Genomic DNA, 23,228 nt, shown 5'->3' with positions numbered 1-23,228 from the left:
CCCTCTCCAGCTTTCTTGTTGGTCCTTTTAGGTATTGGAAGGCTGGTACAAAGTCTCCCCAGAGCCTTCTCTTTTCCAGGCTGAGCAGCCCCAACTCTCTCAGCCTGTCTTCATAGGAGAGGTGCTCCAGCCCTCTGATCATCTTTGAGGCCTCTTCTTGACTCACTCCAACAGGTCCATGTCTTTCCTGTGCTGAGGAACCCTGAGCTGGACACAGTATTCCAGGTGGGGTCTCACCAGGGTGGAGTGGAGGTGCAGAATCACATCCCTCACCCTGCTGGTCACACTGTTTTTGATGCAGCCCAGAATACAACTGGTTTGCTGGGCTGCGAGTGCACATTGCCAGCTCACGTCCAGGGTTTCATCCACCAGCACCCCCAAGTCAGGCTGCTCTCAATCCCTTCATCTGTCAGCATGTAGTGGTACTGGGCATTGCTCTGACCCATGTGCAGCACCTTGCACTTGGCCTTGGTGAACATTGTGAGGTCCACACAAGTCCCACTTCTCAAGGCTCTCAAGGTCCCTCTGGATGGCATCCTTTGTTTCAGGTAAACAAGCTGCACCACTCAGCTTGGTGTCATCTGCAAATTTGCTGAGGGTGCACTCAGTTCCACTGTTCATGATATTGATGAAGATATTAAATAGTACTGATCCCCATATAAACTGGTTTAGCAGGATACACACTTCAGTTCTTTGTATGTGAACACCAATAAACTACCAAGTGCTGCTAGGAAAACAAGCAACCGAACACTCAGGAATGGAGGCGGAAGTCTGAATCCATCTCTACTCATTTAGCATGAGCCTGTTATGATGAATAATGGAAATGGGAGGCATACTTACACTTCACTCAGCAAAGCATGGTCACTGGCAGTCGTGGAGAAGTGCTGCTCGAGGATAGACACGGTTCCCGTGAGCGCCACGTGGCCACAGCCACAAAACAACGCTACCCCCGAGAAGCAGAGAATGGTTGCCACGAGCGAAGCATATGGCACTCCTCCTAGGCACTTAATGCAACATTCAAAGCAACCTAAGCAGAAGAGAGAAAGCAAAAGAAACGTCATGAGCAAAAAGCAAATTATGAGGAAAAGAATATTTGTCCTCCACTTGGTAAAAGCCACAGGGATTAAAAGGCCCAGGCATTGACATGCTAAGCAAAAAATCTATATGTGGTACAAGACAGCATCACCCTCTAAAGCAGTGACCTACAGATCTGTTGGTATGGACTCAAAGCCCAGAAAGTGGGCTGAGTGCTCCTCTCTTTACAGAATCAAGAGGAGATCGATGAGACAGCCTATGAAATGGAAAAAGAAAAAAAATCACTGTCTGAAGTGATCCATTGCAATTCAGCTGCTCATACAGAGCTCACCACATTTCAGCATTACTAACGGCAGGAGCACCAGCTATGCTGGCAACATTCTGGGAGTCAGAGAAGCAAATACTCAAGACAATGAAGCTTTTTGGAAAAGTAAGAGAGTTTGCACTTTCATTGGAAGAGGAACATATTTAGGTCTGCAAAACTTAACTACCCTACGCTCTCCCATGACTCCCAAATTATCTTTTTGTATAAATCAATATCAGGTTGTAGGGATACAAATACTTCAACAACAGAAAAATTGAATGGGGACCAAAGAATAAAAATTTTTATTGAGGGCAGCTGTATGAAGCCGTATTACAGTACATTTCCATCTTTACAGGATACACTGGATTTACAGTGATCCCTGAATACAGTTTGCAGTAGCATAATCAACTGAAATGCATCATTTAAGCAGTCTGAGTTAACAAAATACCCCCCAGAACTGCTGTTTGTACGAACACTGTAATAAGGAGGTTGCAGCTGAATTGCCAGGTTCCTTCCAACTGCGTGGCCTGAAAACCCATCTGCTTACAAAGCTGGGGAATGTAAATCGGAAACAAGCACAGCTTTTAACTGCGCTATAATGGTAATGGCAATCCATACCAATTCATTACTTCAGGGTGATGGCATTAAGCTGTCTCCATTAATGTGCATTTCATACAACTGCACAAAACACAAGCCATTAAGACAACACTTAATGGAGTGACCAGTATTGCATGTCGCAGGAAGAGCTCGCTGCTTCTACAGCAATGTGCTGAAGGGACAAAGCATTTGAAGGCAAGGAAACAGCTGGTGAACAAGGACATCACATCACACCTTCCCACCCAAAAAATTCCTTACAAAGATCAGCAAGTCTCCAGCCACCACACGAGGCAAGTTTATTTTTATCCCACTCCCTTTCCCATTAACGAATGAGTTGCAGAGTAGGCACCTCCATGAAGCACTTCCGTGAATAATATGCATCCAGTAATTGAAAGCTTTCCATTTCATAAGTGAGAAACTCTTCTTTTAGAGAGTCACTAGCAAGTGCTCTAGTCAGGCTTAAGCAGTTATCACTATCAAAATGACTTATGAAACGCCACTTCACTAACTGCAGACAAGATTTAATTGTATAGAAACAAGCCTGGGAAGCTTTTATAGTCTAGACCACAGCTGGAGTCCATTCAGTCAGAACTATCTTCATGACAAAAATACTGCCGAATGAACAAACACTGCAGCTCAGCAGTGAAGGGGCAAACAAAATCCAAATGCATGCTATCAGAGGAAATCATCTCTGGGTCTCATTTTATCACAGAGATCCAAAGCTGAATTCAGATCCCACACCTTGCAGAGCAATCCTCTGCTTTAGGGATTCTGCCTGAGTGCAGCTCACAAGCCACACGCAACAGCAGTCATACACGTGAGGCTGGCTCGCCTCCGCAGCATCTGCTCCTGGGTCAGGTCCAAGCCTCCCAGAGTTAATCCAAGAAATGCTAGCACCTGGTGCAGGATTAGCCATGAAGGATTATCCAAGAGTAACCACGCTCCAACCCAGCAGACAATGCTCAACACACATGTGGCCACAGGCCAGCACAAAACAAAGTACCTTTTGGGCTGCACTCCTAAAGCAGAAGGTGACTAAACGCCAGATCATTGCTCAGTGTGGAGGAGATTGATCACCTAAATCATGCTGATCCCAAGAGTGCTATGTAGAAGGATCCCATCGAAGATAGGAAATAAAAACAGCTGGAAGTGAAACCAAGGGACTGACAAGATCCAAAAGAAAAACTGCTGGTTTCGGATAATGGGAGCAGCCTGCTTGACAAAACTAAAAACTGGTGTAGACCCAGGACTGACATTTAACACTCTCTAACTAGGTACTTGTCCTCCCAGTACCCCACACTGCACAGATGGCTTTCCAGGCCACTGGCAGAACATTCGCCCTGGGGAGTTTGTTGGATCCCTTACCCAAACACATGACAATATCTGCCACTAATCCACAGACCCTCGAACACAAGCCAACAGTGGCAAACCCCCTCTCACCTCACAGCCACTGGCAAGCTGCACAGAGCATCTTGCTGGCCATACTATTTGTCTTCCTCTAAAGTCCAGGTGAAAAGGCATCACAGTATTTGGGTGGCCCTCATTTTATCAGTGCAGGTCATGGCCAAGGGATGCCCTAAGAGGTGCCCAAAGCAACCACATTATTTTGAGCAAGACAGAGAAAACTGCCCAAATGTGGACCTCCAGGAGCTACTCACCTTCACCCGAAGACTAAAGCAGGAAGCAGAGGGACTTCGGTACACTTGGAAATAGCATGCAGCTAGCTTGCAAGTGCATGAAGCATCCCAAATGAGCACATTTCCAAGAGACAGCATCCATCCATACCTAGTCATTCTGCACCCAAATTGACAGCAGAGCTGCACAGCCTCCTGCCAGAGGGTAACTAACTTCAGGACACAATCTCATCACAGAGCTGGGGCTGCCAGACCTTCCCCCAGATCCCACTGTGAACACTCTTTATGAGCAGAATAAATCCATGCCTAGCCTAAGCAATATAACTGATATAATTTTTAACATAAGCCTTAAACAGTACTGCCAAGAGCCGCTTTCAAAACCAGCTACAATTTGAAGCTCATCAAGAACTAAGATACACTTACCAAGCTTCCCTAACAAGCATTGAAGCAAATCAGAGGAGTCCTGAAAAAAATGAAAGCTTTTCAGGAAACCTGCTTTATGATCTCTTTCTGTAACCCCAAGTCAGTGACTATCTTCATACAATACAACTGGAAACCCATGATGATGTTTGCCTAGTTCATGTTTACAAAATAATTTGCTAACACATTGATGACAACTGTAGGCTGAAAGCCTGTGAACTCAAGTTGACAAAAGTTAAGTTGTATTAAAATAAGTTTTGTTCCGATTTTCTGCTAGTTTTTACTCTCCATATGGTCAAAATGCTGAACTTTTCAGCTGTATATCCACTCCCAATGTAACAGTGTAAAATGATTTAAATATGAAACTGTAGAGCACAAACACACATCACTGCATCTCCCTTTTCAATGACCATTTTGTGCAAGGCATCACTAGAACCTTTTGTGCAACTCAGCAGAATAAAAACATTTTTTGTCCTCGGGCTGGTGTGCAGCAGTTGCCATGGAGGCAGGTTAATAACAGCCCAATGATTTGCCCAGAGCTGCCTGTGATCTTGGCTACAGATTTAACACACTCTCAGAAGGAGGCCAGCTAAAACAAAGACTGAGATTATTCTCTAGGGAATGAATGCTATTAAACACACACACACACGCACAAATATTCTTGCTACAGGACAAAAATAAAGAGAAGAGAAAGAAACAGGAACCGGCTATTCTTTTAATCTCCTGGAAGCTATCAGTCACAGGAAATTGGTAAAGGATGAACCTACATATGTACATAAATCGGCAATTGGTTGCTTAATGTATGAAGAACAATTATACAATCTACCCAGCAGTGTACACGCTATTGCACGTATGCAGGGGCTTAGCCATTCAAATTCCCATGCCGAATGGTGACTGTTTGGCTAAACCTTCTTTGTTACTTTAAGTACAGCTTTAAGATTTAAACTCAGAATAGCAAGGTAATAGTGAATTAATGGAAGGAGGTCCTAAAATAAAAATTAAAAAGGAGAAGAGGCAATTCTCAGACTGTAACTCATCCTACTAAGGTCAGATCTGTTGTTTGGAAATGACAAAAGACAATGAGATGAGGTACCTTTCTAGAGTATTCCTAGGGCTTGCTCTAGAAGTTAACACATCAGTTCTTTGAAGCCCAGACTTGAAAAGCTGAGACAGACAGATGTTCACAGAGCTGTCCCTCAAAGCATAGCATGGAACACATGATGTAAAGGAAGAGTGTCCACACCTCCTGGACAGAAAATCAGCCTCTCCCTTAATGTCCCAAACCCCTATCAGGTTGAACTCATGCCATGATGTATCTCAGGCAGGTCACTATGGAATTAAAAAACAAGGAACAAAGAAAACCTGAAAGGAGGTTTGAAAAGCTCTCAATTTCAGGTACCTAAACCTCCAGTGTCCTGTGGTTGTTTTCTGAGTTAGTTTCCACTTTCTTTTCCTTAGAAGTTTAGTTGCTCCCCCTCCCATAAATCTGTTCTGGTATTCTGAAAGATAAAGCAATGGGCACCATTTTTTCCTCATAACTTACTTCCTGTAATTGTGTAATACATTTTTAGAAATTGTGGTATGTTAGACACCTGTCCAGTTAATACATGGTAGAAATAACACATCATGTTCCACCACAGGACCACAATCAGTTGGCTTCAGCACCACAGTCCAGGGAGCACAGGGGGAGAAATTGTTTTAACAAAAAGAAGATTGCAAGAAATCCAAGGAAAGAAACAGCATTAGATAACATCTTAAATGCAGCCATCACATGTAAATCAGGCTTACTATTACACATCCACGGGAGCCTAGTGTTGGTAGCATTACTCCTAATTCTCAAATAAATGTAAGAGAACTCAGTACTTGACATTCACTTCCTGCTTCCCCAGTGCTGAAGATTACCCAATACCAAGTGTGAATAATACCATCACATGGATTAAACCACATGGATTTTTGTCAGAAAATGAACTTTATATCAATAAAAGGAAATACCAATTTTACCGTCTGCCACCAATTTGTCTTTTTTTTTTAAATTTCCACAGTAAATGGCTTATATATGCTAGGATGTACATTTTCCTACCTTACAGCGTGACTGACAGTTACAGGAGAAGCTGTGAGGGATGTGAGAATACAATAATACCTCAGAAGCAAAATCAGAATTTACCTCTTTCTTCTCTTTATGAGACTAGGTCAGTACCTGGCAGTAAGATAACCTTACTTCCCACATCTGTCATGCACACCTGCAGCTAGGAGTCAGTGGCAACAATACAATAAGATGAAACACTTAACCATACAAGGATAAGTTTAAAGCATGTGTCAAATTTCTCTCCATGGTTTAATAAGGGCACTAAAATAAAAAGGTTCTGTGTTAAATGACCAGGAAGTCTTTGCTGAAGCTCTGTCTTTACCCATTCCTATTCATCTTAAATTTTGCTGATTTACAAAACATGAGACAAAGCTAAATACAGTTACTACTTAAAATAAATGCTCACTCACCACACTTTTGGATTAACATTAAACAGACTAAATAAATGATGAGCTGAAACAGAAAAAATCCTTTCTTCTCCTCCCTCAAACTTCTTAAAGCTCTTCTACAGAAAACTTCCTTTCAAGTTCAATATTTCCTAATTTTGCCTTTTTGTACTACCCAAATTAGAAGTTTTGAAATTGACTTATACTGAAAATTAACTCATGAGAGCCAGAAAACTTAATGCAAGTGCACTTTAGTCTAGCCAGATTGATACACTCCTCACTGCAATTGCATCCCACTCTTCCATGGTTTTTCATTAATAAATACTTCATCCTAGCCAGCACAGTACCTGTGATGGAGGAGACACGACCTCTGGAGAACACAGCCCTCAGGGCTGTCACAAAGGATCTGACCTGAAATGCAGCAAGACCCCATCTGCTATCCTTCACAGTGGCTAGCACAAGGTGCTTCATTCAGGTGAAAAGCAATGAGATCTAGGGTAGTCTGATCCATCCAGTAAATCTCATCCCAATCTCTACTATTTAAGAGCTACTTGAAGAAAAAGTAGCTCCTTTCTGGAGGTTATCAGCATTAATTGCATATTCTCCAGATATTCTTGATACGGATACAAGATACTTGGTTTCAGAACTGTCATACAGCCAGTTCCCCACTTCTGAGAAGGTATTTATTCTCTGTTAGCAGTCAGATGCTTCCATATTTTTGTGTAGCAGAGAACTAAAAGCCCTTGTTCACACCTCCTGTGCTGGAAACCAACACAGAGAAAGCAGGAGAACTGGTGCACACTACGAACAAGCATCTCACAGCCTGGAAGCACCATTAGCAAACCCCTTTTCAAATCCACAGAGCACCAAGTATCTCTGTGGTATTGTATACATAATGAAAACAAGTGGCTCCTGAATATGTCACCAAAAATACAATAAGCACAGGTTTAAAATGAAGCACATTTTTGTTACCATGATTAACAAAAAACCCCACAAACAAACAAAGAAACCCAAACAAATCAAACAACCTTGCAGAGGTTATATATGTTCATGCACAGCAAAAGCTAATTTTTTTTCCCTTCGCTAAAGAAAGCATGACATTCAAGTTTGAGAAAAGGCTGTTTTTACCCAGGCAAGATTTGTTTCTTCTGGATGTTGTTAAATGATGCAGAGAAGACTGTAAAAACAGACAGCAGTAATCATAACCTTTTTTTTTTTTCCAAATCTCTTCTTTCCAAACCAACACTTCTTATATAAAAAAATTTGCATTCACACTACAGAACCAAACCCATTTCATGCAAGGACACATGATCTGAATGTGTTTTTACAGGCCTTATCTAGTTTACCTTCTTCAAATTTAGTGAAATACACACATTCCCCATCTATATCATTCCTCTGGCAGGCTCATAAGCTCACAGGTGTTTTGAAGTTATCTTTTTCAGACAGTGAAATCTACAAAATAGGAATCACTACATCCATACATATTTCAAGTGTCCATCCCAGGTGTTTGCTGTGTGAGAGCACAGAGTCAGACTTAGATGGGAAGAACGTCACTGCCCCATAGGACAGTGGGACAAGAGTATTGCTCTTGTCCACCTTTACTGCTCTTGGACAAAGGTCAGGCAGAACTTTGTTTATTTCAATTCATGTCTTCTCTGTTATATTTTTGGCCTATGAAATAGTAGAAACCACAGCACAAGAAAAATACCTAATTTATACTTTGGAAAAGGCCTTACTTCAAACGGGTTTCCATGGGAATTCTTGAGAAGGAATATTTTTTAGCTCTAGCTACTTCTGCAGAACAAAAAGTTAAGCTGGTGATTTAAAGCTGGTGACTTCTCACATAAGGGACAGATCAAGCATTATTGATAAAAGCTTTGGCATAATTCCTCCCGGAGACTTGTTCTAGTGGTTTATTATCCAAAATGACCCTTGGGACTTCAGCACAGCCTGAGCATGTGGAAGTGCTCATTGACACGCAGAGCTCAAAGTTCAAACACATTGCACCAGCAAGGCCAGTTGCTGGTCCAAACTGTGGCTGTAACTCTCAGCTGACATATCAACAACTCACTGCTCATGTCAACATGCCTGAAGACCTTTCTTCCTTTCTGCCCTTGTCCTTGCCGCCTTCCCTTTGCTTCACCTATTTTTGTCTTTTTGGAGAAACGCTCAGTAGGGTCAACATGCAAAAACTGCTGCTTCAATAGGTGCCAGCCCAAGTGGTAATTTTGGACAAACTAGAGGTAGAGAGACAAAAGAGATGAACTGATGGGCAGACTGCTAAAGATATTCAAATGTCTGAAGGTCTAAGCAAGCTCAGTGGGGGAAGCACAAGAGCACGTAAGCATTTCAGTCCCATGGGTGACTTCTGCAGTTCTGAGAAAATCTGCAAGGACGTTTTGATTTCCTTGATTCAACCTGTAACTTGGATGACATGACTTTTAAAGCTGACTTTAATCAAAGGTGAATATCTTACCTGGAAGACTGGAGTTGAGACTCTTAGCTTCACCTTTCTGCCAGCTGTAACTCACCTCACTCTCCATCAGCCTTCAGCACTCAGCAGGAGAGCAAGACTTTTGCCACACTGGATTTCAGCCACTGCTACCGACTGCTTCCCCAGTTGACTCCTCCCTAGCTACAAAGAAGCAAACAGAAACACAACCTCTCTCTCCCTAGAGCTATGAACTAAAACTGTGTGTATGTATTCCAGCCTGACAAATCTAAGAATTCAAAAGGTAAATTTTCAATTTAATAGATAACTGAAGATGCAAAGATCTTCCCAGACATTTACCCCACTGTGGGTTTACACAGCTATGGAACAAGAGGAGCAGTAAGAAACCAGAACCATAACTGCAGAATTCCTTTGCCCTGCAACAGCTTTCATGCAGATACTTCCCCAGCTGAGTCTTCACCACACTACTTCCAAAATTTAAGCTTGCTTTGGTAAGGGAGCAGGCTGTTTCAGAGAGATAGTCCACATTCACATGCCCTTATGCTCTCACAAAGCAGATGAAACACCTCCCAGCTGCTGGGGAAAGCAAATTTTGGAAAAAAAAAAAGATTCCTATAAAGCAAACAACGCCCACCCAGCCTGGAAGAGTGCCTACAGCTAAGCTCATGTTAAACAACTATTGCAAAGTTTCTCTTTCTAAAGAATAAGATGGTACTCTGCTTCCTGGGGAAAAATTGTTTTAGGCGTTTTGAAAGGCTCGTTAAGGTTGCAGGTGTTCTGGGGATATCTTGGATCCAGCACTGCAGTGAATCTCCCACACTGACTCTTCTCTTGCTGTTCAAGTTTAAATTGTGGAAGGGAGATCATATTGTACATGGAGACCCTGGGAGAAGAGGTGGACGCCATGAGAACTGCCAGAGGTGCTCTCAAGAGTGTCCATCTGGACACTGACAGAGGAGGCAAAGTAGAAATATCCATACTGCAAAGGCATCCCAGAAATAATGTGGCTTGTCAAAGAAACAGAGAAGTTATCTCAGCACAGCAGCCAAGGCTACCCAGCAGTGGGGAGCTGCAGGCCAGCACTGAAGGAAGGCATGCTATAGCAGGGACTTGTGTTGAGACTGAAATGACATTTTCCCTCCAGTCTAAGGAAAAGGAGCAAAACCCAATATTTTCACAGCAGTTAATCCATCACTGGAAGGTTGGTTTTACTGAAGACCTGTTCAGAGCTGCTTCATTGCTGCCTAAAAGCTTTTTAATTTCTTCAAGTGCAGCCATTTAAAGCACCTTCCCTTGAACTCACATTTCTGGGCTTTGTTGGTCTGGTTTTTTTCACTCCATCAACAAGAACCCATTCATCTTCAACTCCTCCATGACAGCCACCACATTTACCTGCATGTTAGTTCAGAAACATTCCCAAGGCAGACTGAACAGGGCTCAGTTGCCTAAACAAGGGTTTCTAGTATCATTTTAGGTGCCAGACTCCCAGTTGCTGGAACAGAAGGCTGTGCATCTACATGTCCTGGCTCATCTGTGCCAGCACATAAGGACATGTCTCATCACTGGGGACAGCTGAAGGGGCACAAGACCCTGATAACCAGGCATCCAGTCTGCTCCTTCCATGTCTTCCACAGCCCAAGAAGGCAGCATTCAAAATCTACTGCTCCTTCCTGAAGCATTTCTTCCATGTATAAAATATCCCATGTGCACTGATCTGAACTTTGGGAAGATCTTCTGGCAGCCCCAAGTCTTGTCACCCAGATAATTTTTCATAAAATATGGTCCAAATGAATATTGATATTGAAGATGGAGATCATACTCGGCAACTTAGGTATTTTGGGGGGGGGGGGAGAAGCCATTTGAAATACATAAACATTTGAATCCTAAAGAATAAAAGTGTGAAAATATACTGGAAAGGGGAAGGATGAGGCAGCAAGCTTTGGTGAATATTTCCCTGCAATTGCTATTAAAGTCTCTGATGCGGAGGCAGGCATCTCCAGCAAACAAGCTGTCAAGCAAGCTTCAGTCAATCAGCTCCATAAAGGGAAGAGGATTGCTGGATAGAGCTAGCTGCAAATGCTATCTCTGAGCATATATATCCCTCACTGTGCTAACACTCAGTCAGACTGGAATTTTCCAATGCAATCAACCACAAGCTTGATTTCAGGTGCCTTTCTGAGATGGTTCGAAACTACATTTCCCCCCCAGACTCTTAAAATCAAGCTTCAGGAAAACAAAATAGGATCTTTTTGAGGTCTCAAGCCAGATATCAAAAGGACAGGCAAGTGGAATCACCAAACCTTTTTTTAAAGCCTCAGCTGAAATCCTCCTTTAAACTGACATATGCACTTAGTGCTTCTAGCAAGGGAAAAATGCAAACAAAACCATGGAATATTGTCTAGGAAGCATACTGTAGGAGACTAGTAAGTCAGATGTGCTTTAGTGTAATTTCTGCCTTGGTGGCTGATGAGTCTGATAGATTCATCAGCATAAACCCCCCTACTATGACATCTCACCTGTAAACAGTTTTGAAGCAATCTGGCAGCACAATTAAAAGGAAGCTGTCCCTCACCACACATTATTGGCTTTAAAGCATTAACAATGAAATTTATATTTAGTCAAGTATTCATACAAAAGAAGTAGAGTCCTTACAGCCTTAACAAACAAAATAAGAAAAATAGAAGAACGTTTATCTTAAATTGTTAGGACTAGTGCAAAGCATTAAGTTTATGCTACTACCATTTCTGAACTCTTCATTTCCCTTTTACCCAGCCCTTTATTTACCTTGAATCCCCAAAGGACTAATATTGCCTCTCAATGCTGGCACATGATGGTACCGGTGTGGCCTTGAACTCCTGTACATCCAGTGGTACCTGCCAATTTCCATTTCTGGTCTGGTGATCACTGCCAATTTTAGGTGGTAAAAAGTCAGTGTCACCAGCAAGCTTTAGTTCAGTACTTTCAGTCATTTAACTTTAAAAACAAGAGCCCAGAAAAATATGCTATAGTTTCAGAACTGAAAGAACATAACCTTACAGACCAAGAGAGGGATTAGGAGGGACAATCAACAGGGAAATGCTCACAGATGTGTTAAGAAAGGTTGAATAGCTAAAACTCCGCCTAGGCTTTGAGTTAAAAACACATAAGGAAGGACTCTATTCCTTACCCCCACCCACTCTCAGATCTCCCTCTCTTTGTCCATGGCAAAAAGCTCTGCTCCACAAGTAAAGGAAGGAGGAGTCACAGAAAACCACTTTACCTGTTTTTTTTTAAAAATACTATAATTCTGTCAAAGAAAAATCTTATTGCTTTCTGTAAAAGTAGGGAAAACACAAAGGTTTGCTCCACTACTTTCTTAAAAAAATAAAACCCTGTGAGCTTTATTTCACTTAGGTTCTGCTTACATCCAAAAATCTGGACCAAGTGTTTTAAAACAGACTTAGTCCAGGTTTATGATGAAGAAAAGCAGTCATGCTTCTCTTATCTTTTCAGAGGACACATGAAGCTCAGCAACAAGATCCCACATACAGTAGCACACCTCACCTCACCTCACCTCACACACTCACTGCACACTCATTGGCACAGGGTTTCTGAGCCCCCCGAAAGAGGCCACTGGTAAAACATCAAACCACTTTTGAACCTACACTGGCACCGCTATGGTCTTGTCAAAGCTGTCAGGGGGACACTGACAGATGTTTACCTAAAATGTCTCAGAGCCCTCCTCCACAGTGGCTAAATGAGAAAGCAACCATCATTTTTGGCCAAATTAAATCCAATTCAGTAGCGTTTGGGCAAGTGGAGGAAGCGAAGGTTATGGTGATGAAAAACCCATCTACTCTAGACTAGATCAGAGATGAATTTCAAGGGGAAGGGGAGTAGAAAACCCATGAATTTCTAGCCTGTGAGGGGCTTGGAAAGTCTTGTACTTGGTCCCTCTCTCATGCGGTTTTGATGCTCGTGCAATGAGGAGTTTGGCACAGCTACATTTGCATACGTCAAGAAGAGAAAAAATTTTAGCCTTGAATCCAAATGTTGGATCTAGAGATTTGAAACAAGAATTTGTTTGTCTCCTTTATCAGGATATGAACACCCAATACTAGCACAGTCTTTCGGGTTTTGGATGTAAACTTAGTATCAAAGGCTCTGTAAAGGATACTCTGTGGCTTGGTAATTCTCCCCTCTCTGTATGTGACACACAAACCAGCAAGCAGGTATCAGCTAGTAAATCTTCCATAAAAGACATTATTCTGTCTTTTATGGCTTACCCTTTCTCTTAGGAAGGACAAATTCCACATCTTATGAGCATAACAAAACTCAAAATATGTTGGAAGTATTGCTCCAAAATGACAGGGCACACTCAGGATGATATAATCTCCTTCTGCTTACAGAGGAACAATCCTGCTTGTGAGATCACAAGGAATGCCATAATAATTGAATAGGATACAAAATGAAAAACAACAGAATTCTTTGCTTGTACTGCATACCTCCTCTCCTCTGTCTCCCAAATGTCTGCTCCCTGCTTTTTTGAAGCTACTTACTGGAAATTGGTAACAAATTCAGATTAAAAATAAATATATAAATAAATAAATAAATAAATAAATAAAAAATAAAATAAAAAAACAGCTGCAAAGACTTGCAGGAAGAAAAGATTTCTTCATTTGCACTGCAGCAGTATCTCAACCAAACCCTTGGCAGCAAGAGTATTTAATCCTACAAGGCTTGAACCCACAGCTAGAAATTTCTCCTGCAGTAGCTACAAAAAGCACTTGCTCAGAGCAGCAGAGCAGGCAGCTGCCTTTCTCCCTTAGCCTGGGGGAGCACTGGTGAAGTCACCTGTCTGCTGCGGTATAAACATCAAACACTGAAACACAGAGACAGCATCCAAAATTTGTAGCATCATTTCTGTAAATGCAAATATTCTGTGGAGTTGGGTTTTTTAATTAGCAATTTCTGGTTTTTCAGTAACAGGGCTCCTTTCATTAGGAGGCAGTTCAAATTCCATAGGGAATCTCATTTTTTCCACTGCTCTGCAAAGAGCCACTTAGCAATGGCTGTTTGGTAGCCTTACTGCATGCCTGGCACGACCTCTGAAGCTGAAGAATATCTCTTGGTGACTTTGCTGGGACCCACCCAGTTCCACTCATGTAAAATCACCAGCAGGTCAAAAGCCCCACAGGCTTCAGTGGCATAACAACTACTGCACACAGTCAGCATCATCTGGAATTTAATTCCGTACCCTGAATAGTTAGAAAAGGAAGCAGGTTTAAATGGCTTCTTTTGCTTTATGAGGAACTAACTGCACTAATTGCATTCCCTGGTTAGGCTACAACACCCTCCATGCACAGCCAAGCTCCTGTGGCCATAGGCCTCCTGTCAGATCCAGGCTGTATCAATCCTGCACAGACACAGCAGCCACAGAACTGACAACATTTCCATGTCACACCACACAGGCACACGGATGGCAGCTGTGGTGCTCAATATTCATTGGGATGAATCATCTTGCATGCCTGTAATAAAATTCCCAGTGCCCAACATCCTCATGCTTGCTGCCTTTATCATATGGTTTTAGAGGAAACAAACAGTTTTGACATTCGTCTGTCTCAGCTGAAGAAGCAGTGCATGGGAGCAAGGAGACGGCTGTCGTTTGGTTGTTTATGGTCTGGTGATGGATACTGCATTAGGAACAAGGCTGGCCAGAAAATACGAAAGCATCAGAGTGACTGAAGGGGACTCATCTACCCCTCTTTACTCCCCTCTTTAGTCCCTTTGCTCCTACTGCAGAATCCATTGTGCACGTACAGTGCCATCTGGGTTTCCCCCACCCCCGTTACCATATCCCATGGCACATATGTCTAGGTTTTCTGCTTTCATGAGGTCATTCAGACCAGTATGAGTACATTCTCCGAGTGTTTTTTCAACCCCCTCCTATTTAGAAACCAAATCCTATTCATTAAAACCTAAATCACTAAGCCTACCAAATTATTATCCCCACAATATCGCGTGTCCCAGATTCTCCCTGGGCTGGACCTCTCTTCCTACAGTTGTATTCTTCAGGGACTTATCCTTAGAGCAGTTATTGTTTTCAGTGGATCTGAAACACCAATAAACTGCTTAAAATGGGGAAAAATAAACATCATACTAAGAATCTTTGAATGCCTTGACAGCTCTGATATCACTGTGTAAGCCTAACATTAAGGGGATATGTTTGAAATTTTGGTTAGTGATCATAACATACATATATAAAAGACTTTTTTTTCAATTTGCTATAATGAAAAATACATTTATCTGTGATGCATCAAAATGTCATAAGCTCACTGTGTAAAATAACCTCACTAAAAGTGAAATAAACTGCACAACTTCATTCCTTTCTCATGTTCCACTTTACAACTTCATTTAAACACAACTGTACAGATGTGAGAAATAGTGTAAGAGAAGTATTTTCTTTCTATTTCTGACTAGCATATACTTGTCTATTTAGAGCTTAAAAGAGGAAACATTGCTTCATATACCATGAAAATAATAAAGCTCACAGCCATTACTGAGCAAGAGGTCTTTCATCGAGAGCACATTAGGAGGGAAGAGCCAATTAAAAGGAACCTTTGGTACAGCTGCTCAAACTGGTCTTCATTATTCCTCAGCACAGCATAGGCAATTTGAACATCATATGTATTTATATAAGGAAATACACCCTAGTATAAATGGCTTTCTTCCATCCCATGTGTAATTGGTGAATTCACCATGGTCATCCACAGTTGAGAGTTATTTTCTAATTTTTTAATTTTGCAACTTGGTAATATTTCTCACAGTTAAATGAAGAGGGAAACTTCTTGTCTCTGTTAATGTGTATCAGGATCTATATCCTTCACTGCTGATGCAAAACGGCATTTCGTTTTTCTTATTTATTCTACCTCAGTAAACCTGCCTGCCCAGTCCTCACGTTTTGATTTAATTTAATGCCTGCAAGATAAATCCTGTCATTTGTAATAATTTGTAAACCTTCATCTTTAAAATGAATCCAATCTGTCCTGCAGCCTGCAAAGTATCTGTTAAACATTTTGCTTCAGCTTTCATGGTGTTCTCCTCTGATAAGGGCTGCTGATACACAGCATAAAGCTGACTTATTTCTTATCTCCATCAACATGGGGGTTGTTCCATTTCCAATTAAAAAAACTGGGGCAGCAGCCACTCATCTGGGTGCAGAGAAACAAATGTCGGATAAACACTGAATCCATCAGCTGGGTAGTATTCAGCAGCCTGAATCAGGCAAGGGATTCATGAAAATAATGATTAAAATACAGAACTAGAACTCATATACAATTTAGAAAACTTTAAAAATCTAAATAAGACCAATCATTTTAGTTTATCAATCAGCAATTATTCATAAATTACATTAGCTGGTGTAAATTGGCTCAATTACACTGCAATCCAAAATAGCAAGCCATTCATATTTGCTACAGAGATGGGAAACACAAACCAGTACCTATGTGACACCACTGCTCAGATATGACTGCATTAAGCGCTCAAACTCAAAACAGACCTTACTGCACACCCCAAGAGTTCTGGCAGCATTGCTCTCCAGTGTTCTCCCAAGCATGGAGAGCCCTGTATACAGACAGCATGTAGTCCCAGCCCAACTTCCTCCAAGTATTTATTCCACAAAATTGCAGTACATCATTGAGAAGGTCCTAGCATTAAAACCAAAACATAGAAACCTGCAGTTTAAAATTCTGATAAAGAGAAAAAACCCCTCTTAGCTTAAAAGTAAAATTTGCTATTAGTTAAATGCAGATACTTTCCCCAAACTTGGCAGTGTAAAGCATAATGAGTGTGAACTTGAATACTCAAAGCAGAAGCTCAGCATCTTCCCTCGCTCAGTCTTAGCAATAGCAGTATCATCCAAACACCTTCAGATGTTGATTTACCTCCTTAGGTTAGCAATTTGTTTCTGGAAGGAAGAGTTAAAAGACTCTGTGACAGTACTTCAGTCTGTGGCAGCTGCCTTGCAATCACTGGATCTAGGGCATTTCAAAAAGGGTGGCCATTATACTAAATCCCGGTGGGATCCTGGAGTAAGATGCAAATGTTGCAAGCCTGGCAAGCGTGTAAGGCATAACAAGTAAGAGATCCAGTCCAGAGAGTAAATGGACATATTTTTGAAGTGGTCAGCTTCTGTTTGATACCCAAAATGAAGCAGCAACATTTTTCTACAAGTTTCTTTACATAGAGAAAAAGCTTATTTTGCTTCATGGGAGCTGCTGGTGGAAGAGCCCTTTAGAAAAATCTTGCTATTTCAGAGGTACCTGATGCCCACTGAACCTATCAAAAACCCAACCAGGCTCAATAGACTTAGCACTTTGGAAAATCTGCCTCTCAAACCCAAATATACCTCCTACCTGGCCACTTCATGGCAGTAACTTTGCAGGGATTTTGGGCTATTTATTTTTCTATAGAAACTAGGAGTAGGAGTCTTTCAGATTTCTGTATTTTAATTTGCTGTGAAACATATTGGGAATTTAAATGAATAGAAATACAGAGCATAATGTGAGAGACCATGTGTTGCTTTAAGAAATCAGAGAATTGGCAAGAACAAAGCCTAAGAGTGCTACATACAAATACCTATATAGCGAATCCAAAGTATAAAATTATCATAGAAAAAACTAGGAAACGGTGCTAACGTTAGGAGAGGAGGCTCCCCTGCTTGCATCCGATGAAAAAAACAGATCAACCACCTTGACTTCATAGCATATTTACTGTTCTACTTGTTGTGCTTTCACCCTTACCAAAACAAAAGGGAAACCATAAACTCATCATAAACACACTCAGCAACACATTTTGTTTTGCACAGCTGCTAATGCATACAGATAATTTTCTTTGGTGTTTATTGTAACATGAGTTCCATTATTTAAAGGAAGCTCATCAATGAGAACAAAAAATTGCTGCCATTTTTAAAGAATGACCTATCAGTTCAAGGTGGTTTTACAGTCAAGCTATTCAGACCATTTTGTACATTAATTACTCAAAATCTGCAGTGAGGTGGGTTATTGTCCACATACACTAATGGCTTTCAGAGTTTAATCTCTCATCAGTGGACCTCCTTTTGTGAAATCCCTAAGGGATTATGTAGTACTGTATCTAATCACTTGACAAATTTCATTTACTTGAAACTGAAGCTCGTTTTGAATTATAGGAAGTTGTAGCAGGAATCAAATTCAAAGTAGGAAAACAAAATCTGGCACTGGACAGCACCATGATTTATCATGTTCATATCTGAACTGTTTAACAGTCAATGAAAGAATTCTGCTTGGAGAAATATATTAGTTGTGTATCAGCTGCGTAAGCCTATGAGATACCCAGATGAGATGCTCAGATTGCTTATAAATGATACACAACAGGTTAAAAAGTATACTATGATTCATGTAAAAAGGTAGTGGAAATTTAAATAATTTTATTACTGCTGTATCATTTAGCAAAAAAAAGTACTGCTATGATCTGTACAGTAGTCTGCTACATTGAAGAGGAACACATATTTGACATAAATTATACGACACAGAAACAAAACAACCTTTGCTAGTTGAATTTACCCTCTGAAGTTCTGCACTCCAGACCAAATAGAATCAGCTGTAAGGTTGGGATGGATGAAGCACCTTTCTTTTGGGCTGCCATCTCCCTACCACAGAACCACTACTATGGAATTGTTCTCTCTATTAAGCAGCAATTCTCAGTGATTAACACATCCTGAAATCCAATGTTGAAAAACTCATTGCATTGTTCTCCATTATCATAGTACAGGCAGATCTCTACAAAAGTGAAATTTGCCAGATGACACCATAGAAAAGGAATTTAAAAATAAGAGTAGCATTTGGCATCAAGCTCACTACACAAAGGTTGTGTGACATTATAATCTATTATATGTTGTTATAACTTAGGTCTCCCACATTGCATTGCAAAGCCTTGCTACATGGCTAGTCTCGATGAAAACACCAGATTATGGCTCTGAAAACAACATGCAAACACACAGGCACACGCTACTTCAGTAAACCAAATTTACCAAAATCCCTCAAAGATGCAGCAATAACAAGACTTCTTTTGCAAGCATCATTTCAGGTAGGGTTAGGACAGATTCAGAGCAAATACAGACGCAGACAGAAAGATTGCTGCTCTATTAATTTGTTGTCAAGCCATGCAGGAAAGGACGGCTGAAAGCCCGAAGATGCAGTAATGATTGTTTAAGAGCTATTTGAAAAAGTGACAAAACTGGCCTAAACCTCTTTAAGCCCCCTGAATGAAAAGATTTAAACAGGCTATTGTTAGACCCCTGGGTACCTTTTTTCTCTTGGCTTTGTTCTGCATTTTCCTCCGCTGCAGTTTCCATGGCTGGCTTCATACCATCCACCAAAAATGCCGCCCCCCCCTCCCCCCCCAGCAAGCACTTTTTCTCTTCGCCTCCTTTCTCACTCCCTTCCGTCTCCTATTTACAGCGGCGGTGATTGAGCGGCTCTGTTCTCCCCTACAGTAGATTACAGTCCTTTCCAAAATGCCAGAAAAGTCTTGTCAGCTTCAATTTCGCTCCGCTGACTGGTCCACGAGGAGCTGTGCCAGCGAGCGCTCAGCTATACGTCACCACGGTCCCCAGCTATAAAATAGCCATCCTGCGCCCAACTGTGCTTCGCCTCGCCACACCGTGGGGACCAGCATCACCCGCTTGCGCCCCCTTCCTCCTGCCCTCTGCTCTCCCCCTCTTTCCCCGTCTCCCAAGGCTCCCAACAAACGCTAATCAATTCTCTGGGTGGTGAATGAATTGGTGACATCGGGAGGGGAGATGCAAGCGAGAAAGAAAGGAGCCCCCTGGCCGTTGTGGGGTGAGCCCCCCGGCCGCCGTCTCTAAGAGGAGTGCACGCCGGCACACAATCACAAGGCTCCCTTTCCCATGGGACCTTGTTATTATGCTTCGCATTTTGATTTATTCCACATGCCCTCTGCTCTTTCAAGGGGCGGGGGGTGATGGGTCTGTTCTCTCTGTTTGCTTTCTTTGCCGACTAAGTTCCGCTCACCCACGGCAAAAGACTGTGTGAGAGAAGCATAAAAGCAGAAGTGGGCATATATGTATGTACATGGAAAATCTAAATTCTTTCTGTGACTAGCAAGCGCAATGGGAAAAAAGAAGCAAAAGAAAATCCAACCAAGCAGAAAGGAAGCGATCTCAAGCAACCCAAAATGCACGTGCAACACTTTAAAGGATAAAATATTTAAGAAAACACAGTTTGGGTTTTAAAAGGAGGTCTGCCACTAGAGATCTAAAGCCATGCTTGGAAGTGAGCACAGAGCTGCTGTTCAGCACGTTTGATTGCTCTCCTTAATTCAGACAGACTGTAGCATGATCTAACAATCTGTACTAGCCTGGCTCTGGGAGCAACAAACCCAAGACATGTCAACATTGCATTGCATGAGGTGACTAGGTGTCTCCAGCCTGCTCTGAGGGGCCCGTGCTGGGGTGCCACAGAGCAGGGCAACACCACATAGGGGTATTATTCCCCTCCCAAACCCCAAGACAACTGACACATTTAAGGCTGTACTGTGCTGAGGCTAATTAACCTTGCCTATCACTTTGCTTGTTTCAACGCCTCACAGTGCAACACACTGCACAGGGCAGATGTGCCCAAAGGCACTCCTTTTTGTGCATAGGATGATGGAGCAACCATGGAGCAATAGTCCGTGTGGCCCAGTCACTGCAGCCAATTCTGTAGCTTGCAAAGACACCTAGCGGACTCAGCAAACCCTGGGGATGTTAAAACCTACACACTGAATGTCCCCTATAACAGATTCAACAAGAGTGGGAAGAGGACAGCAGTCCAAAGATTTGTAGCTGCAATTCAGCCTCTTCTAGTTGAAGCTATTATACCCACAATTTTGCTGTGCATTTTTATTTCTACAGATGTCTAGTGAAAAGCATAAAAAACCTCACACCAAACATTTAGAGAAAGTTCCCTTCTCTTTCAAGAAATTAGTGCATAAAATCTCTTTTCTCACCACAGCCACCATAGCTGTTACTTTGCTTTGAACATTACTGCTCAGACTTCAGGCTCCAGCCCAGCTGCCAAGAGGTCTTGGACTTATCCTAAGGTTTTGTACCACAGTATTAAACTTGATGTCAAGTATTTGCCTAAAATGCTTTCCTGCAGTCCAGGAAAAGTCTGCAGTTGAAGTTCCCACCTCAGAAGACCTTTCTATAAACAGGATGAGGCTAATCTGTAGAGGAGATGAAATATCCTCAGGAACCAATGTGAGGCAATAGGTTCCTGAAGGTAATCAAATCAGCAGCCCCAGAAGAGACCTCAACCCAGGTACAAGGCATATTTCTCCAGTCTTCTCTAATGCCCACACACATATTGAAATCCTTCCCCAGCAAGATCATGCACTGCAAACACATTCCCTCCTGAAGGAATCAGCCAAAAGGTGAAAATGCATGTGACATGTTAGCTACATTCTTTTAGCCATTACTAAAAATTGTTCAAATCCCACAGTCAAGAAAGGAAAACATCTTCTTTACATTTGGGATGCTGAATATACAAAGAAAATATTCTACAAAGAGTGTTTTTCCCCCCATTTTACACCAGTAGGATTGAAAATCCATACCAAACACACCCTACTTCCTGAAAGTGACACAAATTTTAGTCATTGGTCAAAGCAGTTGATTGCTTCTGACATTAAAATGGAACTTCTTAGAACTTTTCATTGTGCAGTTGGTACTTCTGCTCACTGCTGTCATCACAATCTAGATCTCTGATTCTTAATGATCGTTGCTTACTTAGACTGGAAGGTCTAAAACTTTAAAAGGTTGAAACATCTCTTCTGACTACCAAAAGTTACAAAAGCCTGTTCATAACTTAATTCAAGTTGTATAATATCAATGCACTTATCACGATAAATACACAGAAAATATAAACATAACCTGGAATTTCCTTTTTTAAACAGAAAATACATTAGACAGAACCTTTGGTTACAGACTATCCCTGGACGGAACCCACAAACAAACCCCTCCATGCCATATCAGTGAGACCTACTCCTTCAAACAGCTGCACACTTTCCTGTTGGCAAGCAGAATTGTTTAGGCAGGCTCAGGACTTCAGAGCTGATGGTTAAGAAACCCAAACCTAACAGGCTGGGAGACTCTTTCCTCTATTGTCTCCCAGGATAACCTCTTCCCCAAACAAGCAATGAAGAAACCAGTGCACAATACCAGAATCAACTTCACAAGAGCTTGAACTGAAGACTTCAAAAACCATCAAACCCAACTATTCAAAAGCATTAATTCTACCTACTAAATCATCCTTTAAAAGCTTCAAGCGAGGCATGAGTGTAAAGTTCTCCCCCTCCCTTCTTTCTATTTTCCAGATTGCTGCAATGTATGACAGATTTTAACCACTTAGTATCCTAAGTAATTCCTTAATAAACAGAGCAAATAAAACAAACTATATGCTATTTCCTCCAGTGCTAATATGAGTGCTGATCTTGTGCTTCGAGCATTAATCTCAGCCAGCAAGTTGTCTCATCCAATGTTCCCTCCCTTAATCAGATGCATCCTTTTCATAATATCTGATGAGACTGGGAGACATCAAGTTTATGCCTATGACAATACAGCCAAAGACTAATCCACAAAGGCAGGCACTACAAAAAAAATTTTTAAAGACTGACATTCAGCAAAAACCTGCTGTACAAATCAGGCTGATTTAGATAACCAGCAACCAGGCATGGCAGCTAGTTACACTTAGTTATGTTACAGGAGTTCAGCCTAGCATTTTATTTGCAGACCAAAATAAAAGGGAAAATGAAGAGGGGGGCTTAGCAGTAAGGGTTTCTGCTGCTAAAGTACAGCTCTGAGCCTACTACCAAACCCCAGGATGAATAGCAGTGAAGGAAAGTATGTGAAGGCACTGCAGACCAAGTCACATTCAGTGCAAAAGTGTTTAAAAAAAAGAGGCTGAAATCTATTTTATCTAGGTTTAAAAAAAAATAAATTCCCATTATTTAATCATTGTGCTCAGTCAGTTAAAACAGCACAATTGAAGAAGTTAAAAAAGATATTAAAAACCCAGTTCTGTTCATGTGCCAGTTCCTTTTGAACATCTATCTTTAATGTCACTGAATCTAGTTTACATTCCTGAAGGCTGAGAAGCTCTACCATAAGCTACAGCAAATTCTTCACAAGCTTTCAGGAGATGAATACACACTTGCAATTTCTACAAAGGCTTCACAGAGCTGTAACAAAGAGTGTTCTCACATAGTTGAAGAGCAATTTGAGATTTGCCTATGAGAT

The 23,228-nt window shown here is 41.5% G+C and overlaps 1 protein-coding gene across 9 annotated transcripts in view; it reads right to left on the bottom strand.

Annotated features, from left to right (window-relative positions):
- GPM6B (glycoprotein M6B) overlaps window positions 1-23,228 on the bottom strand; it is a 108,320-nt gene that overhangs the window by 13,266 nt on the left and 71,826 nt on the right. For 2 of the 9 annotated variants that reach the window (XM_032679389.1, XM_032679391.1), the window contains exon 2: window positions 841-1,027. In XM_032679389.1, the coding sequence (XP_032535280.1) occupies window positions 841-1,027 (187 nt within the window). Of the gene's footprint in view, window positions 1-840; window positions 1,028-8,938; window positions 9,021-11,698; window positions 11,819-19,237; window positions 19,592-23,228 lie in introns of those variants that run through there. The other 7 variants (XM_032679388.1, XM_032679385.1, XM_032679383.1 and 4 more) reach the window with 7 other exon arrangements.

This window comes from Chiroxiphia lanceolata, chromosome 2, assembly GCF_009829145.1.
Source record: "Chiroxiphia lanceolata isolate bChiLan1 chromosome 2, bChiLan1.pri, whole genome shotgun sequence".
NCBI lineage: Eukaryota > Metazoa > Chordata > Aves > Passeriformes > Pipridae > Chiroxiphia > Chiroxiphia lanceolata.
Note: the sequence above shows the minus strand (reverse complement) of the source record. Positions and strands in the feature narration are given on the sequence as shown.